This window comes from Topomyia yanbarensis, chromosome 2, assembly GCF_030247195.1.
Source record: "Topomyia yanbarensis strain Yona2022 chromosome 2, ASM3024719v1, whole genome shotgun sequence".
Classification (NCBI taxonomy): domain Eukaryota; kingdom Metazoa; phylum Arthropoda; class Insecta; order Diptera; family Culicidae; genus Topomyia; species Topomyia yanbarensis.
This window is the reverse complement of record NC_080671.1, coordinates 53,320,177-53,345,413: the sequence shown is the minus strand read 5'-3', so window position 1 is coordinate 53,345,413 and position 25,237 is coordinate 53,320,177. Positions and strand designations below refer to the sequence as shown.

At 38.2% G+C, this 25,237-nt stretch overlaps 1 protein-coding gene across 9 annotated transcripts in view; it reads left to right on the top strand.

Moving 5' to 3' along the window:
• LOC131685069 (adenylate cyclase type 3) overlaps positions 1-25,237 on the top strand; it is a 145,020-nt gene that overhangs the window by 49,605 nt on the left and 70,178 nt on the right. For 3 of the 9 annotated variants that reach the window (XM_058968481.1, XM_058968483.1, XM_058968478.1), the window contains exons 2-5: positions 7,821-8,463; positions 15,789-15,960; positions 18,078-18,237; positions 18,444-18,593. In XM_058968481.1, the coding sequence (XP_058824464.1) occupies positions 8,247-8,463; positions 15,789-15,960; positions 18,078-18,237; positions 18,444-18,593 (699 nt within the window). In that variant the 5' untranslated portion in view covers positions 7,821-8,246. Of the gene's footprint in view, positions 1-6,237; positions 6,501-7,791; positions 8,464-15,788; positions 15,961-18,077; positions 18,238-18,443; positions 18,594-25,237 lie in introns of all 9 variants that reach the window. The other 6 variants (XM_058968484.1, XM_058968482.1, XM_058968480.1 and 3 more) reach the window with 4 other exon arrangements.

The following is a 25,237-nucleotide window of genomic DNA, read 5'->3' as shown; positions in this document are numbered from 1 at the left end:
CGTTCTAGCTAATGGTGCTACTTTGTTGGTCCCTTCGCCACTTTCTCTGTAGCTCGGGGAGTATACCCGTAACCATTCTATTGAGAGCGTCCCAGATATGCTCGTCTTGGCACAATTCTTGGACGATATTGTCCACTGTCATACTAGGCATACCCCTTCGGACTTCCTCGAATCTAGAGCATTCGAGGACCACGTGTTCCGGTGTCTCTTGCACGTTCATACACTCCGGGCAAAGGGGTGAAGAAGCATGTCCACCTCTCCATGTTTCCTATGTACCCAAGCAGATACATTTGGGACTAGTTGGTGGTTCTTTCTCCGCGTTTTCCCACTCTTGCTGTCGCTTAACCAACGAGTCCGCTCGGACCAGTCTCCTTGCAATACGTTCACTTCTCCGCTGGTAGCATTCCACGTCCTCAGCCAGAGTGATGCAGATGGGAATCATCCCGGCAATTACGCATACCGCCTCCGACGATATCGTTCTGTACGCACTCGCGACACGAACCGCCATTAGGCGAAACATGCTTGTCAACTTCGTCCGGTTCCGCTTTGAGTTCAGCGCAGTAGCCCAGGCCCTTACGCCATACCTCAGTATTGAGGGTAGGATACCCGCCAGGATACGTCTCGTGCTGCCTCTTGCTCCTCCGTGATTCGGCATGATACTTGCCAATACGTTAGTTGTCCTCGCAGCCTTCTCACATACATAGTCGACATGGCTGTTGTAATTTAACCGATCGTCGACCATCACACCCAGGTGCTTCAGCACATGCATCGATAAGATGGATTGTTCCCCGACGCTGATCTCGACACGCTGGATTTTATTATAGTTGCTGACCAGCACTACCTCGGTCTTGTGGTAAGCGTGCTGCAACTTGCCGTCAGCCATCCAGGTTTCCACGATGCCTATTGTCTCTGCCGCTAACATCTCCACATCCTCAAGAGTCTCGCCGGTTATCGTCACGACAACATCATCTGCAAAGCCGACGATCTCAACTCCCCTGGGCAGTTCCAGTGTTAACAGTCCGTTGTACATTATATTCTAGAGTGTTGGGCCGAGTATGGAGCCCTGAGGTACTCCCGCCATGACCCTAATCGTCCTCTGCCCCATGTTCGTTTCGTACACCAGTACTCGGTTGTGGAAGTAACTTTTCAGAACCTTGCACAAATAGTCCGGAACCCGCATTCTGTGCAGCGCTGTGGCGATTGCTACTGCACTGTTGAACGCATTCTTCATGTCGATCGTAACCACGGCGCAGTAGCGATTTCCCCTTCTCTTTTGTTTCGACCCTTTCTCTGCGCTCTCGATGACTGTGCGGATGGCGTCCACCGTCGATATCCCTTTCCGGAACCCGAACTGCCTCTGCGATGGTCCGTTCTCACTTTCAGCGTAGGTCGTCAGCCTGTTGAGGATGACCCTTTCCAGAAGTTTACCAAGAGTATTCAGCAGATATATAGGCCGATACGATGCTGGATCTCCTGGTGGTTTCTCAGGTTTTAGCAGGAACAACAGCTTCTGGATCTTCCATCTATCCGGGAAGTAGCCTTCGTCCAGGCACTATCCTGAACATGTCCGGAAACGCCAGGATCGCGGTCTTCAGTGCCACGTTGGGGATACCATCCGGTCCGGGAACTTTCTTCGCTTTCAGTCCCTTCGCCACTATAAGGAGCTCGTCGTTGGAAACTCGATTGTCACCGGCTTTTCCACCGTCTGCATCAACGTACGGTGTAGGTTGGGTCGTGCTTCGGAAAAAGACCCACCACGATAATTTTCAGTTTGTGAGCGCACATTTTGACTTGCATCATTGGACCCTTAATGCTGGCCATAACGACGCGGTAAGCGTCAACTTCTCTGCACAGCTCCTTGTAGCAGTTGGACTTGCTTAGCACTATCTCGCGTTTAATAGCGGCCCTGGCCGCCCGGAATGTTATCTTTCACTCTCCTCTGACTGCCTCAGATCTTACTTTTTGAACGCATCTTCTGACTTTTAGGCAGGCAGCCCGGTGGATGCTGAGTTTTTCGGTCCACCAGTACGACGGACGCCGGTAGTTTCTCGGCTCTAGTTTCCTCGACATTGTTACATCACATGCCCTCGATACAGTTTCCAACAGCTCATCGGCCTCGGAGTCGGAGTGATGCTGTCAGCACAAAATGCTTCCACGAAAACGTCCTTGTCGAAGTCCTTTATTTTCCACTTTCGCTCATCAGTCCTCACTCTCCGCGTTACAGTACAATTCCGCCGACCAATGGTGTAGTGCAGCGGTTCTCAACCTTTTTCGTACCACGGACCCCTTAGAAATTGCCCGGGTTGCTGCGGACCCTCACGGATAAACATCGATTTTGTATGCTATCAATATGTTATTTTCATTTTGTTAGGACACAAAATTCCAATCTGCACTCGGAAAATATATTTTTCTTCGCGGATCCCCAGCAATGACCTCGTGGCTCCCTAGGTTGAGAATCACTGGTGTAGTGGATCGCCTGGTGGTCACTATGTGTATACTGCTCACTAACTCCTCAATTCATGTTATCCATCAACGACGCGCTGCAGAATGTTACGTCTATGATGGATTCCCGGCCGTCTTTACGGAATGTGCTAGCGGAACCTTCGTTGCACAGCCTTACGTCCAGCTTTGCCAGTGCTTCCAATAGGCTGTAACCACTTGCGTTGGTCAGCACAATCTCACTCACTTTTCTCAGAGATGGCTGAACCGATTTCACAAACTTAGTTTCAAATGAAAGGTGCAACCCATGGGCTGCTATTAAATTTCTAATGGATCCGACTTTCGGTTCCTGAATTACAGGTGATGAGTACGACCACACAGAATATGTCGATTTTAGCAAATTCTGCAATGAATGTATAAATGTGAAAATTTTACCAAAATGTGGCCACATTTGCTTGGATTTGTAGTACTAGGTTACTAACAGCCATTCAAAGTCTCTTTCGGGAATGGGCGTAACGTATTGGTAAAAAGATTGCCTTGTACGCAGCGCACCTGGGTTCGAGTCCCGACCCCGCACATAGGGTTAGAAATTTTTCCTAAGAGATTTTTCTAACCCGAAGAGGCGAATGACCTTAAGGTTAAAACCTCTATAATTGAAATAAAAAAAAGTCTCTTTGGCCACATTAGCCACGATTATCGGTTCCGGAAGCGCCGGCGGAAGTATCCAAATTCAATTCAGAATCACATCGTTATCTCGGAGATGGCTTTACCGATTCTCGACTTTGTCTCAAATGAAAGGTGTTTTATTCCCGTAAATGGCTATTAAATTTCACCCCGATCTGACTTCCGGCTCCGGAGCTACGGGTTGCGGGTCACAAAGCAAATTTCGATTCAAACCGATACTCCGATGAAAGCAAAAAAGGTAAAAAAATCGCTAAAATGTCTCTCTAACATCTTAAATTTGCAGTTCTAGGTCACTGGCGGCCAACCGAACTTTCGTTGACTACATTGACCACCATAGACGGTTCCCGAAGCGCTCGGGAAAAGCGGCCATCTTTCAAAATAAACAAACTCACATCAGTTTCTCAGAATTGGTTGGGCCGATTTGCACAAACTTAGTCCCAAATGATACTATATTATCTCCACAGATGTCTATAAAATTTCGTAAGGATCGCTTATATGGTTCCGGAAATATAGACAGAACCGCCCGTTCACGTACGAAATTCCCATATAAGCCGGAATACAAATTTTTTTTAAACCTCATGAAATTTCGGAAATCAAATTCGTATTTTTGGTTCCAAACATCTTTAAAATGCATGAAACGTCGAAATTTTATGTTACCTCGATTTTTTTTTATAAAATTCGACTTTTTGGGACTGTCGATTTCGCACCTTTTCGCCTTTCTCATATAGAAAGGATATGCAATCACTCTAAAAATCGTCAACCTAATCCCGGCCATTATTTTTTACTGATATAATGTTTCTGGCTTTTAACAGGGCTGTAGCTAGTGGTGTACGGAGAGGAGTTATACCCCCCCCCCCCCTCCTCTCACTACTCACCAACCATGTAAATTCCCCTAAGATCAACCCTCATTGTACCCGCTTCAGACCACCACCCCATCCATTACTCATACCCCTCCCCTTCTCAACCCCATTATTTTTATGCCACCGCTATATCACAAGGCATCCCAAATTAAGCTGGGAAGTGGGTTCGTTCGTGGGTTTTTCCACCCTCCTCAAACACCCATGACGCATGACAAAATTAGTTAGCAGGAAGACAACATTGAACTAATGATGATTAGGCTAATGAAGTATGATATTTTTTTGTTTCATGTGTTTCACCGTCGACACGTAGCTCATCGGTTTCGTGGCTGGTGAGCCATTGTGTGTAGTGTATTAAGAATGTATTAAATATTTCCATAATTGAAACGAACATAACCAGCCATAGAATCATAGTTTGGAGAAATGAGAAAGGCACAATTGCACCACTAGGTAGATTAAAACAAGTTTTTCAATTTAATATTACCGTGACTTTCTTTCTTTTACAAAATGTTAGAATTCGAATAATGATTTCCTTTCTTGTATATAGTTGTCATGTCGTGTATCAAAAAATGTTATATATATAAATATATAGGGTAAGGTGGGGCAAATCCGACCTAGTAAATGGTTTTTGCTGTAAAATGCTCATTTTACATCGGATCAAGTCGTTTTATATACCAAATTATAGGTTAAACTTCTGGGCACCTTTCTGTATATAGCATTTTATTCGAATCTTGGTAAAGTTTTAAGATACAAGCGTTTTACGAAAAAGTTCATTTTTGCTGATTTCAAAAATGGTGGGGTAAACCCGACCGCCTATGTCTTTGGTTGATTTAGTACAGATATTACCCAAATTTTATGGTTTTTCAATGATAAATCAATAAATGTTATGTTATTGAATTGTAATATGAAGGGAAATGGAATTCAATGTCAATCTTAGAATGTCAAAATCACGAGCAATAGCACGTAAAGATATTCCCATTTGAATCGGAGCAATTTCTCGACGAATACTATTTTCATCACGTTTTTGCGTCTTTTGTTTGTAATTACGAACCATCGTGCAAAAAAATAATAAATAATAACAATAAAAATATACTTCAGTTTGATAAATAAACATTTTCTTAGCAAAAAAGCGGTCGGATTTATCCCACTATTTGGAGGTCGGATTTGCCCCACCGCGTAATTTTTCATTACGATGCATTTAAAAAAAATATGAAAAAAGTTGGACTAAATTCATCTACGCACTTTGTAGGACTTTAATCAAAGAATTTAAATCTACTTACATTTTTTATGCCATCACTTTATCAATCAGAAATATCATGTAGTAAATGATGCACAAAAATCAAATCAAAAATTGTAAAAACACACTTTTTGTCGTTTGAGCATCTCAATGTAGACTAATAAAATGCTGTCATACCACCATTACGATTATTTTCGATGCTCTACACGACAACATTGAAATTAGTTCGCGTAGTACTTCTGACTTTCGATAACAGAGGGGGGTCGGGTTTACCCAACGGTCGGATTTGCCCCACCTTACCCTATATATATATATATATATATATATATATATATATATATATATATATATATATATATATATATATATATATATATATATATATATATATATATATATATATATATATATATATATATATATATATATATATATATATATATATATATATATATATATATATATATATATATATATATATATATATATATATATATATATATATATATATATATATATATATATATATATATATATATATATATATATATATATATATATATATATACATTTGAAAGCTTTTAATGAATATAAACAACGCAAAAATTCTCGTGTCCATGATTTAGAAAGGTGGATTAAAACACGTTTTTCATATTCCTTTCCCTTCCCACCAGGAAAATGATGAGAGGACATGGCAAGGCACAAACCTCCGAATAACGTGGGGAACGTGCCAATCGAGCTAATGAATTCTGATTTCTGAAGTTTTTTATCCAAAGTTAAGCTATTTCAAATTACCGAAGTTATAGCCTCGCTAATTTAAATAACCAGACGACATGCATATCATTTAGCCATTTCAAGAAAAACTTTCTCCTTTCGACCAGAGAGAATGGAGTATACGGTTCTAATAAAATTCTTATAATGTGGGTAAATGGTTCTTTTCTGCGGTTGCGGTTAATTGTGCTTAAGAAATTCAGACGCTAGATTCTTGTTTTAATCTTTTCTTCTTTCCTTCTTTCACAGATTTGAACGGACAGACTTGATAGATTGAAACGTTGTTGATAGCTGGTGTCATCGTCCTTCCCCTCTAATGATCATTTTACAATGTAACCATGTGCTTCACAAAAGAAAATAAACAGAGTGATACATGGTGAAGAAACGAGAAGATGCAAATTGTAGAAGCCCTAAGAAAAACCGTATCGAACAGGGGTTGCTGAAGTGAAATTGACAGCCACAGTGGTGACGTGTATGGTTGAGTGGCAGTGGCATAGCAATCATTATCATCGGTATAATCAACGGCAGCTTTGAAATCAATCGATCGTGCAGAGAGCTTCAACGAGGTGTCACGAGGGTGGTGGCAGGGAAAGGATTGTGTGATACTCATCAGTTCAATGGATATGCTTTCGAGGTGTAATCGAAGCTTAGTGGGAATGTTCATTTTGTAATATTTAGAATTTCAACAAATAGTCTAAGGTTATACCATTGTCCATATAACCAAAATCTTTCATGAGGGTAGCTCCATACGATGAAAACATCACAACTAAATATAGACCTTTATTAGTGTTCTATGCAATAATAGTTCATCACAATTATAGTAAATCAGATTGACTCATCATTCTGTATTGCTCTGTGTGTTATTTGATGAGAATTAAAATCTAATATTCATTATGGGTGTCCGCCTAAGAATATGTAGAAGGGATTGTATATACCTAATCCGTATTTGCTAAAAACTAATATTGCACAGCGACAGGCTTGTGCCATTCGCATGCTACTCTATATCCATACTGGTCACGCCCGAAGTGCTGGAGAGGTTTCAATGTTGGTTCAAAACATGTTTCTATTAGAGACGGAGAAGCGGTCTACATAACACTGGAAATTAAAATATGTTTCTGTCACAACAGAGTTGTCACGCATTAATTGATCTGTAACGTTGGCCGAGAATTTGAGTTTTTTTAGCGATTGTGATATTGTTTTTGGAGCATCATCCAATATATGTTATATGGAACACGAGTTCCGTACTGGCGACTATTGAGAAGGCTGCTTATAATTAATTGTACCAGCAATGCTACAGAAAACTTGCAATCAATATAAATAAATTTGATTGAAGAATAATAATTAAAAGCTAGTCAATTGTCTTTAGAGTCTACATCTGCCGCAATAAATGAGCCTTTGAACTGCATAGCCGGTTTGGGAAAACATTGTTCCGGTTTTCTATGAGCGCTAGTAGCTCAACAATGTGAAACTTTGTGGGATTGTCGTTTTGTAAAATTCGAATTCTATTTCGCCAAAACGACAAAACAACGATTCGAAGATGGCTTTTTGGTTTTCAATTTTGGGTTTCAATCACAAAATATTTATTTTGCGTTAACGTCAACATTTCAAAGGGAGTATCCCTTCATCTTCAGGATAAAACGAATACAAATATTTTCCTAGTAGTCGTTTTGAAAAGTCATTCATTTTTTTACCATGCTATCATCGAAATGATGAATCCAATATGCAAAAATCTTCCAACTCGTTAATTCTGTTAATTGTCTTTTTCATATATCACTATGATTGCACGACTCTAACATCAACAAGTGATGATTGAAAATCCTGCGATGTTTTAGGTGATTTATTGTCTCTTGTCGTGTAAACACTATCCGAGAAATAAAATGTAAAACAGTTGTTCAGCGATAGTAAAGTGTAACATTGAGTTCCATCCCTAGACAATTTTCCAGTCCTTATCGCATCCGGTGCAAGAACCAGCTCGCCTCAGAGCAGCAACAGAAAATGGTTCTCCTCTACAGTGTATATGCCAGGCGGGAAATGTGAATCTGAGAAGTGAATGAAAAGAAGAAAAAAAAACCACGAGCATCGTACGGTGAAGAGTGTGCATGTTTTTTCCACATTTAAAAGTGTTCCTCATCATCATTCTGCCAGAGGGTTTATTCAGCGAAAAATAACCTCATCGCAGCGGTAGTGAACGGAAACGAACGAAGGCAGCAGGCAGAGGTAACAAAAATAGAAGGAAACATCTAGGCAAATCAAACATCATGGATGGAATCATCTCGGCGACGACGGAATCCAACCCGGCTGGCACCAACCTGCCAACCTCGAGCGAACTACTGCCGGATGATGTGTTGGAAAAATTGTACCAGAGCTACGCTCTCAAGCAGAAGCGTGTCGCGTTTGGGTGCTATCTGGCCGCCTCGATACTGTTTGATTTATGGGCCATCCTGGTACCCCAGGGCCAAGGCTGGGACAGCATCGGTAAGTCGGGGCAGTAAACCAAACCGGGTGGGAGGGGAGCGGTTGATGAGGATACTTGTCACGAAGACTTTTGATTGAGAGCGGTACAGGGTCCTTGAAGGGTTTTCATATTTTAATCCAGTCTCCCTCTAAAACACAGATGCGATGAAAAAGGTTGGTGAAGGAAAATTGAGATTATCAGAAACAATCCAAAATGAAATTTATTTTTCAATATGTTTCGAGATTTTCTGATAAATGCTAGCGAACTCTATACATTTTTGAAGGCTCTGCATTTAGTTGCTTTAATACTGGCCCACCCGACTGCATATAGATTTGTCTTAATTTCTCAGACAACTTACAGAACAGATTTTAGGAAATTTACAACACTTTTTATTGAATAGTGGCATATACATTTTTTTACTTCGTTTAAAATATACAAAAAAAAATAAAATTAATATCAAGAATTGTTGAATAAATATTCGGTTTCGGGCAAGGTTCTTCAATTTTGAAATTCTTAGCAGAGTTTGAAATTTTCGCAATCGTGTGCAGAAATAGATGACATTCCAGCTACTTGGACCAGCAAGAGAAAAGTAAGCATGTGACATATCGTTTTCTGCTGTCTAATTTTTCGCGACAAGGTAGCATGCAGGCTCATCCTTTCGTTGTATAATATTTGATGATATCTTCGCGAATAAAAATAAAATGGTACAATACCTAATGCTTCCGCAACAACAATGAGTATCAGTTTTTATTCTTAGAATCAAAATACTGTACACTCAAAACACGAGCCGAATGATTCACATGCAAGTAAATATGACTCTAATGCGAAATATGCATTATAATTGGTATAATGCATATAAGGCGTTATTGGTCCGGGACCTAATGCAAATGCAAACTCACATACATGTGCATTCGTATGTATAAGTGAGTCGTGCTATAAAAATTTTCACACATGTTAATGGAACATATTTTAATTTCACCGAGAGCATACCCTGCTTCATATTACAAAGAGTAACTTAACTACGCCAATAACACTAGTTTACAAAATAAAAATAAAAATCTGAACTGCAATATTCGAACACCATTTCTGATGTAAAATTGCGTACTGAGTCCGACAATGAGGTCCAAAAATTTTACAGTAGAACAGTTTTCGAGTTACAGTAATAAAATGAATTGTACCCTTCAAATTAAAAGTGCCTCCAGTAAAATCCAAATACCTTCGGTTGTATTGCATCAATATGAAATATTATTATGTTGAATTAAAGGTAATACAATGTACTTTCAGTCGTTAGAACATTTTGTTTTTAGTGCGACTACAGGTTCCGACGTTATTTACGAATTTATTGAACTTTTTCTTAATTTTTCCACAAAAATGAGCGTTTGGTCAAGATTTTCGGCTAGATAAAGCAATCCTAAAAATTATATTTTTATGGAAACTTAAAGCCTGCTAATAACCAATGAAAATAAGCACTTGTTATTTTGAATGCGATGAAAATTGCGAAAGTTATTCCATTTTTTGTAAAATAGTATTTTTTGTGTTTATCTGGGTCAACTTATTGAACCGCCGCGATTCAAATTTTTTTTCTAGGGCTTGTTTCATAATATATGAAGGATTCTCTGTCAGAATTCTGTTAAACAAGTAAATGAAAGAATTTTAAAAGAATTTAATGTGGGTAACATACGAACTCGTTTATCCAAATGATTCAAGACTTCTGATAACATTGATCTCTGGCTATTATAAATCATCGAATGACTGCTATGCAATATTGCGTGTAATATTTACAAGTGTATTACATAAAACAACACTCTTATGATGCAAAATTCGTTGTAAACTAAACCCTCACACGTCATAAAATTTGTATTTTGAAACGCTAGATGCTCAACTGGGTTTTAATAATACAAACTATACAAATGATGTTAATACAAACTATACACGGTGTCTTTGTCGAACAACTTTGTTCAAAAAATTTGGCATCTGTAAAACTTCAGGATATGAAAGAATGGACTTTTCCCCTTCATTTGAAAAAGTAAAATTAAAATATTCTGTCGGGGGTCTAGAACAACTTTTTATATTAAAGTTTTTTAATTGAAAATTTAAGTTTTTTAATGAAATTAATTTGCATTTTTGCTACTACTAAAAAATAGTATAAGGAGTCCACCATTGGGTTCATCTGGCCTGTTGGTATTACATATATACAAAAATACAAGTACTGTAGACATTCAAAAATACTAAAAATGAGAATCTAATGAACAATCTCATTGTCTATAACTTCGTAGAAAGCTATCAATCGATGTATCGAGGTGTTGACCAAATTTATTCGATAGTCTTATACCTTTTCAAGATGTTGATTAATGTAGTAACGCATTTTAATCTGCCTTTTTTCATTTCTTTACTCACTCTAGGAGGTAGCTAATGTAAACTAGAATGACCCTTCTTGCTGATCCTATCCTGCCTGGTAAAATACAATTGGCTTAATTTCAAAGCTTTATATTTGGTGAACTAAAGTAAACAGTTCGAGTCATTGTAATAAACGACGGATTTTACTGCAACTTTGGGTTGAGAATCCTGTTTGTCCTTTTCAACATTAAAAGAAAGATAATTGAATGAGAAAAAAGCTCTTTGAGTTTTGGATCAATATTTGTTATCTTTTAGGGTGGATTCATTTCATCAGAATTTATAGATGCAGAGTTTTGCTTGTCCACAAATTTTATTTCCAAATTGAACACATAATCTTAGAAAAATGAACAAAACCAAGTTTCAGCATTTCCTTTAAGAAGAAATTCCGCAGTCGTTACTAGTTGAACACGGATCACAACAGAAAACGAACAAAAAAATATTAGGCTGGACCATACATTCAGCAAATTCTCGAAGTAATACAAGTCTGTTTATTGAAGATTTCCATCCAAATATGGGATAAGTGCAAAGACCACATACCAAGAATACAGAGTTGCCAGTTCAGTTCAGAATCTGGAGACATTAACAGTAACACGTCTTTCGGGTAAAGGTGATACTTTCTATATCTACTTTTATATTGAGATCACTATCTTTGTACAATAGACAAAACCTTTATTTCTCATTTACTATTGCGATTTCTGTCCAATGTAAAGCTATTCCCACAAGTTAACAAACTTGAACATAAATCTCATTGAATTATTTTTCTATCCTTCATGAAACTGTCAATCAGGATTCTCAATCGAAATCAAATCAAATGACTGAATATCTACTCGAGTTTGATCAAATATAAAGTTAAAATTTAGGCGAAATATATCCCAGAAGATGCTAACGTGCAAAAAGATTGATTCAAGGTTACATCAAGCATACTCCAGAATAAGTGAAGAAATAAAAAAGGAGAATCAAATATATCTGTGACAGAAAAAAACTGTTTCATTTTGCTGTATTACCCAGCATCTTTCAAAAAAGTACTAATTTCGTTGAAATTTTATCTACTCTTCTCTATATCTTCTTGCTTCCAAAATATCATTGGTGCGCATAAAGCGGTAGAATCTGGAATTATGTTTTTTCCGCTTAAAGGTGGCTAGCATTCAGATTCTTCTGAGCACACTGTTAAAATAAGGCAAACCATTTTTTTTACAAATTAAAATATGTTTGGAATAAAGCTTCTTAACCAATAGGCCCCGTGCGAATCTAGAAACTTTGATAACAATTTAATAGGTTTCTCTGGCGATTTTAGATCGCGATGTAGTTTTATACAAAGTTGTACATAATGAAATTGTCCATCAGATTCTCACTTTTGGTAATATTTGAATGTCTAAAGTACTACCTATGGGCAAAAATGTGAACCAGTTTCATAGAAAAACCTAAGTTTTCAAACAAAAAAAAGTTGTTCTGGAGCCCCGACGGAATATTATAATTTTACTTTCAATTGAAAGGGAAAAGCCCATTCTATCACTTGCTGAAGTTTTAGCGACGCCGATTTTTTTCGAATAAAATTGTTCTACCAAACACACCGTGGTATACAAATCCGTAGAAATATGTGATACAACATACGTCAAGTATTATATAATTAATAATTTGTAAAACTTTTATTTTGTTTTCCTTCCTAGAACATCTAGCAGTGCGTGTTTTGAAATTATGTAGTACATCGAACAAAACCTATGCTGCATATATGGCGAATGTTTATCGGAATAGAGTTTCTCTACTTGAAGATAACATATTATTACGAAATATTTCCACACTTGTAACAATTAAATTAGTTCCAAGTAGTCAGTCCTGCTCTACAATGCAAACGCCGTATGTTCGAATCCGATCCCAATATCAAGGTATCCTATAGGTTGGTTTGACATCGGTTCGTTTGTTCAGCTCAGAACCCCGCTTTTAACGTATTTTTGGTATGCGAAACAAGTTACAGGCGTTCATATGCTACATTCTATAGATTCAGTTAAGTAGAACAACTTCTTCTAAAGACAGTTCATAGCTATGACAACTGGTTCATGAGTTATTGCAAAATTAAACTTTCGTTACCGTGAAAGTTATGAAAATAGTGCTGTCTCTGGCTACCCGCCGAGCTTAACCTTCAATCAAGTGAACCTTGATTTGAACCTGAAGAAGTGAACCTTGTATTTGTTATGTTCACCACTTGTACCGTTGGCGTAAAGCAGAAAATATAGTCCAGATGGTATCATCCGAAACATGTGATCTAAAGGATGTTGGATCGAATTGTAACAGAATAATTTTCAAGTATTTTTTTGTGCACAATAATATACGTTGAGAAAATTAAAATTGAAACGAGACTTAAGCGGGAAATATTTCCGTTGTTTTAAAGCTCAACTGATGTTCACCACATCCCTGTGTAGCTGGAGCTGGAACTGCTATAGAATGCCCCGTGAACCGAAGGTAGGTTAATTGAGTAAGCCGGGCAATATCCGTCACTATACACCAGCAAGAGTAGCTCCGGCCATGACGCACGATTTGATTTAAACGAAAGCTTTTGAACGAATTATCCAGGGATTAAGATTGGAGTAGTATAACGCTAGAACATAACTTTGCTAAAATAAAATAACACGCCTGAAATAACGGTTATGATCTTCCTTATGCCTTTATGTGAAACTAACAATTCTACATACAAGCAGCAAAAAAATATTAAAGTTAAGAATCGAACTCATGTCCTTCAGATTTTCTATTTATGACACTCGCATCTGAACTATAAAACCGCCTATGTTGTTAGCTGCCCAATTCCGTTTATGACTAGCGTATTACGGTGAACTTGATTGAAGTATCAGCCAGAGAATCCGGATAAATTCAATTTTCACGAACGTTGTAGACACTTAAGCATTGTATAAAGAATAACTTTTGAACCAGAGGTCGTAGCCTATTACACTCTTCGGGGAAGTTGTACACCGTACTCGTATCTACTGAAATTAGCATAGCATATATTTTTAGAATACCTACATAGGAACGTGTCTACGAAATATTTAATAATGTGAATCGTTTATCCATGTTAAATAACATCAAGTTTAAACCATTTGTACTAAAATATAGTGCAACCAATCAAATCAACATTTTGCATGGTTGAATGATGCCGTATAGCGAGTAGTTCTAGATCGGTAAATGAATTCTAAACTTTGTGCCACCCTAATATACACACGTACACACTCCACATAGACATTTTCCGATCTCGACGAACTGAGGTGAATGGTATACGACACTCGGCCCTCCGGGTCGGGATTATGTAAGCCATGTACAGAGTGATTACAAAACCTTTCTATACGAGAAAGGCAAAAAAACATTTTACAGAAATACTAAAATCTTCCCGATTTCAACAGCAACCTTTCATTTCCTTTTCAAGTGATTGAACTTCAACATCCATGAATGAAACTAATTAACAAATTCTTTTTTCTATGTGTCAAATGGATTAAAATGATTCATAAATTTGCGGAAACTAAAACTGTAATTGTGATGAAAAATACTATATGAACAATCGGTGTATAATGTAATTATCGACAATTTTAAATGAGATTTGTCAAAATCAGCAAACCAGAACTGGAGATATGTGCGATGAAGTGAAAACGCATTTTTCAAAATCTGCGAAGAATGTATTTTTTTAAAAATACGTTCCATAAATAAGTTCTTCGACCGCCTTTTCGATTTCAGCGAGCTATTTTACTACGAATATTATATAAAAATATTCAGGATACTATTTACGGTATACTAATATTGTGAACGACTCGAAGATATAGTATAAGCTGATAGTCTATCTTGTTGTCGTTCCAATGTACTTAAATACTGTTGATAGTAACATTTCCAATGTAACAGCGATTTTTTTATTGCGCTCGTGACAAATTAATTGTTTCTACAAACTTCAGCACCATTGAGCTGGCTAAACTGATTATCATGGCATTTTTGTTTTTAACATTGCACTAGTGTAACACTGCTGCACAGTTTCGCCTAAATGGACAAACCTCAAAATTTTATTTTAAGTTTTGCATAATTTCACATTTTTCTATGTTTGTAAACAGGTTGAATAGAGTCTTCTCAAAATATTGGACGATTTTTTACCTAACTTCAAAGGTGAAATAGATGATGAAATCTGAAAAAAACTATCTTCAATTCTGTGTTATTCAAATGAATTTATCTTTTTAGTTAAGATTCCGATTAGGATCGTTGGTTTAATTTGAAAGGATATTCGCTGAACTTATACTTACCATTCGATTTAGTCGGTTCAAGCCAGACATTATATAGAAATAATAAATGCTGCAATAAATTAAAGTTTTATTGTTCATATTGGCTGTAAGTTCGCTTGTAGTTCCTGACATTTGAAAATTAGAAGTTTTTTATTTTATGTCTGAAGGAGACGCATGGCAGTGTTTGATTACCCAGGGTTCAAGATATAATTTATAAATGTCTGTCAACAATATCAACAATTTAAAAAGTGTGTACTCTGCTAAAATTTCATTTTTGAAAATCACTTTTCAGATATAGTGCACTTTGTATTCGTAAATGTTGAATTTTCAAACCATCGTCAGTGTCAAAATTTTAAGGATGAAAAAATGAACATTGAATATGAATTCAGCGTCACAAATTACTTTAATGTGATGTTTTCATCTAATTCGGGCCACTTCTGAAGTTTTGTTCGCTTTTGTATGGAAGGTGATCACTGTATGGTGTAGTCGGTGCACATACATTCAAACTTGGTTGTAACCACTCTTTTTCTACGCTTCACCGATGTTGCATTGCACAAAAATAAAAATGCTAATGCAGCGGTATTACAATGACAACAAAACGGGATATACAAAAAAACTCAATTCCCGAAAATATACCAATCTTTTTCACGCATACGATAGATGTTGTTTACTTTATTCAATCAAATAAACCTCTCTGCTTACAGTTGTAACGTGTATCTTCCTGCTACTGAACGTCATCCTGGCGGGCATCCTGCGCTTCTGCGGCAAAGGACGCTTTCGTGGCTTCATCTGGGAGGTGGCGCCTCATGCAGCATGGCTGCTAGCAATCAAACAGCTTTTCCTGCAACTTTTCCTCAAAGGATCCGTCACGCCCAGGTAAGTGAGCTTTCGGTGCCGTCACGCAATAACAATAGCAAGAGAAACATTTGTTCGTGATAACAAACCGATATTCCACGAATCAGTTACACTAATGTCCCAATCTTGTCATAGTTCTTGAAATCATTTTTTCTTGATAAACTCATTTTTGAAAAGTCAAATAATATTTGGTGTATCAATATACAACCTGGATTCTGATATCTTCAGAATGACAAAATTGTGACAAAAATCTGGAACTGATTTGGAGCCCCCTTATTTAGACTAACTAAATTGGGATATTACTGTTTCTATGTTTTCTGTTTTATCATTATTGGATTTTGTCGAACGAGAATTGGTCGTGTTTGAAAGAAGCAAACGTATTGACTGCTGCTTAATGGTCGTCGTGTTTGTTGTAACACGGTATTTTATTGGGGAAATAGAGTACAAGATAACTGTTGGGATGGAAGTAAATAATGTCCTTTCTTCCGGCTAGTTTCGATAAGATTACGTGGAACACATCTTTAAGTGAAAGCAACGGATATCCTGTAGCTATCAGCTTCTCTCGACCTTTTATGGGGTTTGGTCTTTTCATTCGTTTTTTTTTCTATGTGAGTATCCCATTCAAAGTGGGATTGTTTTATTGCTTTACGTATCTCTGAACCATCGGTTTGTCACCCTTTTTATGGCGGATTTTTCTATTCCACTTAGCATTGACATAAAATAAAAAGACGATTTAAGGCGGTAAAGGATGCGAAAAAAGCTGTAAATAGTAATGGTAGTTTCTGGGAATTTAGCTTCAACTGTGATTACAATTTTACTTGATTTAACATGTAGAAAAGTTCAGTGATAGCTTTTCATCGGTTAATGAAGGTGTGAAGTAAAGTAACGAGAACATATACCCAACAATTGCATGTAATGTCTTAGTTCCAGAAACACGAATGAAACCCAGCTTCCCATTCTGGGGTTCACTCCAAGAAGGAATGAGGAATTCTGTAGATTTGCTCAACTTCAATGTTTCAAATTTTTGGTTGCAATTTTCAAACATCTGGTAAAACCGTTTCTAACGAGAGATATTGCATTGCATAAGGTACGGGAGGATCAATATTTCAGACTATTTAGCATCCCTCTTGGCCCATTCGGTTCCCGCAGTTACGGTTCCTTTTTTCTAAAATAAATGATGATATAAAATAGAGGATATACAAAAAAGAGATAAACATCTAATTTGAAATTGAAACTAAATTAAAATTTCTCAACAAGTTGAAAATTTTCGGGAGAGGGATCCGGATCCACAACACCCTCCCCCTGGATCCATTCCTGCTCATAGTTTACTTTGGTTTTGTATTGTATTGTTTATTGAGGCTTTAACCTCGATTGGTCATTCGCCCTTTATTTAAGAGCTTCAAATCATCAAGTATTGGACTCATTTTTTGTTAAATTGGAATACTCAATTTTGTCTCTTAATACCACAATGTAAGGTATAGCCCCACGGTCCAATCGACATTTATGATGCATAGTAAGCGACACACGGGGATGATTAAATCGTTGGTAGCTGCGGAGCCATCCGAAGCCTCTGCTATTAGCAATTAAATTTTGAGAAAATAAACTCTTCAAATTAACTTGGAACCATTCCTCGTTGCTCGAAATTTCCATGTAACCCAATGCGTTGAATCAACTTTGCCGAAAAGTAACAAAGATATAAGCTGCGATGTAGAATCGTATAAATGTAAATTTTATGTCGTATAATTTAAATCTATCTTAGCAACTATTCAATTTTGAATCACTTAATTATCATATTAATAAGTTAATGGCAGAATCTCATCTCGCACCCTAAGCATACATGCAAATAGTCAACACTCCATCGAAGTGGGACACAGACCAGTTGTTTTCTTTCAAATGTAAATTTTATAATCTTAACATCTTTACATGACACCCCACAAAAATGCGCCTACGCGCTACCTTCGTCAATTCTGAAAACCAAAAAAGGTCCGAATTCTTGTTTACTTCCTAAAATATGGAACGATAAACCACGGCTATTTTTATCCAGATAGATTCCCAACACACATTGAAGTTCATGAATAATTTGCCCCGACCCACATTTGTTCGGCAATTCGTTGTAAATAATTTATTTTCATTTTCAGAGATTCCCTCGGATGGGCGATACTGCTAAATTTTTTAGTGTACGTTACACTCCCGGTGCTGCTGAAATATACCGGCATCCTGCTGGGACTAGGATCGTTTGCAACGTACATAAACGCAATCATCGGACTGGCCAAGAAGGAGAACTTTTTCTGGGAACAGGTATGTCAAGGATTATCTTGTTTCTTTTCGATATTGTTTACTTTTCTTTACCCTCCATATTGATGACATCCCCATTGATTCGTTTTTTTAGTCTAGCCACAAGAGAGGGGTCAAGACATTGATTCTCTCTTAAAATGCTTAGTAGAAGCCTTCCGTTCGGAATACAAAAGAGTTTAAGAGGATTAATATTCGTTATCAATTTGCAGCAATTCGCCAACATTCTACTGCTCATTGCGGCGACAGCTATTGGATTGCTTGTTTATTTTTTGGCCGAAGCGAAACAACGAAGAGCGTTTCTGGAAGCGAAACAAGGCCTAAAGGTAAAGATGCTGATCGAGGAGCAGTCGGCTGAGCAGGTGAGTAAACAAATATGGAAAATCTGACTTAAATCGGCGTTTGAATGTAATTATATCATTCTGTTTTTTATCGTTGATCAGAGGCAGATCCTGGGGGTCCGGACCCCTAAATTTTTTTTATTTTGTTGAAAATTTTTAAAATAGTTTAAAACTAAGTTATTTCAAGCCAAACTTTTCACTGTGTAAAGTATTTATTTTCACCACATTAGTGAGGGTGCCTCCCTATATCATTACTAGTTTGGTCTATAATCGATGGAATGCATATAAATTGACATCTACAGCTTTGCTTCGTTGCTAAGAGCAAACGCCATGAAAACGGTGAAATGCTCGTGTTTGAGCGCAACGAAAGCTCGAATCGGGTGTCCCAATTGGCGCCTACCATTTGACCCAAGGCGTCGAACAAAGATTGCAGACGCTGCTTTAACCAACGGCTTTAAATGAGTAGGGTGATAATAGACACATGGCGAAAATAGGCGCATTACCCTATTACGTATTATATAATGTTAATTTAATCTTTCGGCACTCGCACTAATGTGTGCACGTCGCTCTGAAGCTAGGACGCCAACTGCAGAAGGGGGGGGCGCTGACATCTTGAACTATTTTATAAAAAAAATAAAATTTGTCATAAAATAAGTCAAAATCAGTGTGCCATTGCCAAAATTATTGGCGCCAGAAGGCAATGCTACGGTCCTGTCAGTACCATTCAGATTTATTCGTAATAAATGGTGTTTTTCTGAACATGTAAAGTGGAAAAACATTTAAATACCTAACGAACGTGTTTAAGTTGCGTGACATAAAAATTTACAATTCAAAGACTTTAAATTGAAAATAATAGCGAAAATTATTGAACAGTTTATCGTTCGTTTTCTGTATTTTATAGAAACATTAATAGGACAGACCACATTCAAGGGCAGTAAAGCAGGCCACCTTCTTAAAGCTATAGGAAATATTGTGGAGTTAGCTAAATCGATTATTATAGAGAAACCAGGAGCCGGGCATAGCGTAGCTGGCAAAGCTGTATTATCGTGCAACATGAGGCCAAACTATGTCGCCATTCACCTCTGATACAGAACTCCTATCCCTTACCTCCTCGCGGTGCCAACCGGGGTACAGGCGATCGTTTTTGCTTAAACTCGAGACGGGTTCTGTCCCCAACCGATGTCAGTTCATTCACTTCGACAGGTCGACGGATTGGAGCCTTCCTCAGTTTCGTTTCAAGCGGGAGTTGCATTAGATCGGCTGGGATCTGTGGTCATATGCTGACAAGGAAAGGGAACAAACGACGCGCACGTGAAACTGCTAGGGTATCCGTCATGCAGAATGAATCTTTCGGTTCAGTTGATGGTTATTTTGGGCAGCTCAAAATTAGTTCTTGGTTTTATTTTGTAGGTTCGGTTTGTGTATAACCCTCGATTAATATTTTTCTATTTTGCTAGTTTTCCTTCTGTAAAAATATTGAAAAAAAAAAAATTTCAACTGAGGCATTTTCTTGATATTTACCGTGACGGTTTCAGTTATACCAGTAAGTCCAGATCAAACCAATGGCGGTTGCACGAACTAAGTAAAAATAAATTATAAGCAAACACTCTCGATGGTCGGTTATCCAGAGTTCAAGTTGCGCAGTTAAAATTTTTGGAAATCGATCGCGAACGACATTCGTACATATAGGTAAGATCATCTTATGGTCCTACTACCCAATTCCCAAACAATTATTGATATCAGACTAGCCCATAGTTTTAGCAATACTTCCATGGCCGACTATTTGGAGTTCATATTGCTGTAGTTTGTAGTTTTTAAAAGGTTAATCACTCTCGATGGCAGGCTATCCAGAGCTTAAACACAAGAAAAACATAGCTAAATATCTTTTTGCTCTGAGTATACGTTTACTCGGAGATTAACTATCCCACCGCATAAAACATATTCATTTCGTGGTCGCGTTTCCTGCTTGTGGCGAAATCTAAACCTATACCTGTCCTTCAATCCAACTCCGTAATACCTATAGAAGCGTCGCTGAGTCGGTGGTCTTCCTTAAATAGGTATTACATCAACATTTCCTACCCTATCCTAAGTATCGGTGAAGATGGTCGTCACCGGCAATGACGATTCTCAAGTTGTTGGTTTACTGAACTTAAAAGAGATAACGTTCATTTCCAAACATTTATCTTACAAACAAAATTAGTTAAACTTCCTATAAGCAACATGATGATCGTTAGTATGCAATACGAATTGCACCGTGCTTCGCAACGCAGCGCAGCGCACCTGGGTTCGAATCCTAACCCCTGCATATCGGAAAAGAAGCGAATGACCCCAAAGTTGACCGTGCGAATTAAAGTCTTCTCAGTGCCGGAAGGAGCTCCAAGGTGGTCGGAGCCCAACTTAAGCCTACCTAGTCCTGCACAAATTTGTACTCTTCGTTCGGTCTCTTAGGCTTTGTCTCAGCACTTCCTCGAGCTGTTATTTGGGGGTCTCTCAAGAGAAAATGTTAAGCCTTTTCAAGAAATCTCATCTGCCTGTAGTTTTTGGTTGCATTAACAGATGTCCCCACAAGGGTATGTCAGAGTCGCACTCTGCCTTAGCCCTGAGCTAAGAGAGCATTTTTTTCAGAAAGAATAAGTAGCTCTCTTCAGTTTTTCTGCAAGAGAGTGCAAAGCGTCTTTTAATTAAACGCTTCAGTTTCTCCAGGCCACTGTTTGTACGCGAGGTATTGTAATATATCATCGAAATCCTAAATACTATCTGCACACTTGCCGTATCGGGCCTTTGCTATGTGTTGCCGCGCAAATGAGTTAATTATACAATGTCAGCAGTGCATAAGAAATGCATCACTGCTACGCGTAGGGAAGGTTGATGTTGATCTTAAAAACCCGAAAATGAAATGAAAAGAACACAGAAAAAGGGATCACTGTCTATTTATCAACCTCCCGCGCCTAATATACATAAGCGTGCCATACGCAGTCCGATTAGCTAGCTTTGGTTTTTCCTTCTCACTTACTCTGCGGTTAGGATAGTAATAAAATCTTAGAAAGCGGTACAAATGTAACCGCATATTTTGTGAGCCCTTGCGGGACTGGACTAGGATTGAATAGCAGGAATCCGTATTGTGGTTAAATACGTCAGTTTTGAAGAGGCAGGGCCAAATATATAAGTAAACAAATAGGAATTGCGCCCTTCTAAGGCCATAGTAAATCTACACCGTATCTCAGGAGAATAGGGAAAAACTTAAGGACTAAAAGGGACAAATTTTCCCGTAGCGATATATGAATCGCGCGGGCAACATGTAGCTTTAAGATAACTTTTGTAAATATTTTCTGAATAAATTAAGTTTCAAGTTTCAAAGTGATTCACAGTGCTTCTTTAACTAACGAAAGAAAATCAAGTTTGAAAGTTCTAAAACTCCAGACGTCCTCCTAAGAAAGAAAACCCAACCACGGAAGCAGGACCACAGCCCAAGGAATATTATGTGAGAAATAAAGTCCACGGCCTCGCTCTGGTAAGCAAAGTGTTGGGAAAACATTCCCGTTGTTTCATGGTGGCTCCGCAGAGAGGAGCACTGGAGAGTGATAGTTGAAATCTATCACTGAACACTGAAACTTCCGGACAGTCGAAACCTGGCCGATAACCAGAAATAGTGTGATAAGTATAAACGGTGTACAGCATAGAAAGCATTCTCCCAGGATTAAGTGCGATTAAGGAGGTTGCGCGGATGAAGTGGCAGCTTCTGAGGATACAAATATAAACTAAAGTTCTAATACAGTGTTACAAATACAAGATCCATAGAAAGTAAACATACATACCAAGTGTATAGTGACTGTAGTGGAAAGTATAAGAGACGCAGCAGACACCTTAGACAAGGGGAATTTGCTGAACCTTTTGACAGCACGCATATTAACACTGATAGACGTGGGTGCGCGGAATCTACATTTGATGCAGTCTGACATTTGTAGTAGTGTTGTGATAACTATCCGTGAAAACGCAAAAATTGAGTAGTGTTTCTTCACGGAAAACTGGAGACAAAAGTTATGTTTTACTGCAACTAGTTAATAGGAAGGAAGAACACAGTCGGTCTCGCGCCGGCACCTGCAGATTAGAAGAACACAGTCGGTCTCGCGCCGGCACCTGCAGGTTGGAAGAACACCGTCGGTATCGCACCGGCATCTGCGGACTACGAAGAACACCGTCGGTCCAACACAGAAAAAGAAACAAGTAAGCTAATTTTAAGAGTAGCTATGGAGTATAATTTTGTACAAAATCCAAATGGCAACTGTCGCCTATGTGTTAAAGCTAATGATGTAGACAATATGGTGGCCTGCGACGATTGCGATCGCTGGTTCCACCTGAGTTGCGTAGGGTTGAAACATAAGCCAAAGAAGAGCGAGCTTTGGCTTTGTAGTAAGTGCCAGGCTATTAGAGACTCTCTCGCGGAGAAAGAGAGGCAATTAAGAAAATTTAAAGAGAGAAGTCAATTAGAAAATCCCCAAGCGGAAATTTTTGACTTATTAATTCAAAAAATTAATAAAATCAACGTCGGTAACCAGACTACCGCAAATAAGTACGCCCTAAGGCAGTCCCTAATGGACTTGCCTTATTTTGATGGGTCCTGTAAGGTGTGGCCCAGATTTAAACAAACCTTCTACGAAACAACTCGTGAAGGGGAATTCACTGATTTAGAAAACCTGCATCGATTGCAAAGATGCTTGAAGGGAGGCGCACTACAAGCAGTTAACGCGCTGCTTTTAGACTCGCGCAACGTTAACAAAATTATCCAAAAATTAGAGGATCAGTTCGGAAGCATCGAACTGATATATTCAGGCCTTTTACGAGACGTGTTAGAAATTAGGAATCCACGTTTCGAACAACCACAAACCATGGTAGACTTCGTATCTCGAATTGGTAACCTCGTCACCAATATGGACTGTTTGGGACGTAAGGAATATCTCAATGACCAACGTTTAGTCCGTGATTTAGTCAGCAGGTTACCACAGGGACTGCACTTAAAATGGCTAACTCACGTTAATGAGGAAAGGGCGCTTTCAACCACTGCAAATCCCTTTGTCGCTCCAACGGTAAGCGATTTATTTGATTGGTTACAGCCCCAGCAAAAGCTAGCTACCATGTTGATAGCTGAGCGGGGATTACAAGACGATAAACCCGTTAGAATAGAAAAATCTAACAGGATTAATTATCACGCTACAAGCTACCAAAAGTGCTTGTTATGCGAGTTTGACCACAGGATAATAGATTGTGGTAAATTTAGAGAACTCTCTCCCGACCAACGGAGGAAGATCGTTAAGGAGAAGAATTTATGCTTCTCGTGCTGCAGACCGAATCACTCGGTAAAGAATTGTAGAACCACTAAAATTTGTAACATAGAAGGGTGCAAAAGTAGACATCACCAACTGTTACATGTTATGGCACAGGAAAAAAGGTCTGATGAAAGCGACAATGAAAATATAAATTACCACCATTCTGGTAAAATAATCCATTATCAAATAATTCCCGTCATTCTTAAGAACGGACCGCATGAAGTAGAAACCTTTGCCTTCATGGATACAGGGTCCTCAGTAAGTCTAGTACAAAGTGACATAGTAGAAAAACTACATTTAAAAGGAATTGAACGTCCTATGACATTAGCATGGACGAATGGTAAGACTCAAAAAGAAAAATCGAGTCAAGAAATTCGTATGAAAATAAGAGGTCAGTTTGATAAAACTTATTCGTTAAATGGCTTGAGAACGATAAAGCAATTATCGTTACCTACTCAAACTCAAGCGCGAGACAAACTGATTAACAAATACTCTTACTTAGAAAGTACAGAGTTACCGCATTATGAAAATGCAACTCCTACATTATTACTTGGATTGCCACATGCGTACTTAATGACTGGATTAGAGGAAAAATCCAGAGGGTTCAATGAACCGGTAGCTAAGAAAACTAAATTAGGTTGGGTTCTTCATGGCACAACACAACGTGGAAAGTTTTCGCCAAAGCATGATGTAGGTCCAAAAAGGGAAAACAAAAAAGAAATGATCCTAAGTCATTTCTGTATTGAATCTGTCAGGGTCAAAGAACCGGAGAAGCCGTTCATCTCAAAGGGCGATGAACAGGCAAAGAGAACAAAGTATGACGATACTTCAGGTCGTCTTCAGAAGTCGGAACAAGGGTTAGGTAGAAAGCCCTACCGACAAACAAAGCAGAAAGAATATTTTAAAAACAAATATTCAAATTTTGAGATGAAACAAGTCGTGTCGGGCGTTGACCCACAGCCTTATACTTTATCGACAACACGTGTTTTGCCAACACACCCTAAAAATGTTAAGAATAAGAATAAGGCACATGAAAGATTGAATTGCCATAAAATTGAAGACAGAAAACAAAAGACCAAAGAGCGAGAGAAAACGAGGGCAGACGCTGCCGTAAATAAACAAATTTGGCTGGGTATTGATTCCAGAACTAGATCACATACCAGATCAGCAGTAAAATTAGTGGGATCGGATTTCAATCCTCCAAACAAAAATCAGCCGGAACTTATCAGGAATAAAAACCAGGCGCTTAAGCAGGTACCTTTTCCGCAAAACATAAATAACGAAGGGTACAAGAAACACTTTATCGAAACGTTGAATGAAATAAAAGAACCTTATGTCTAC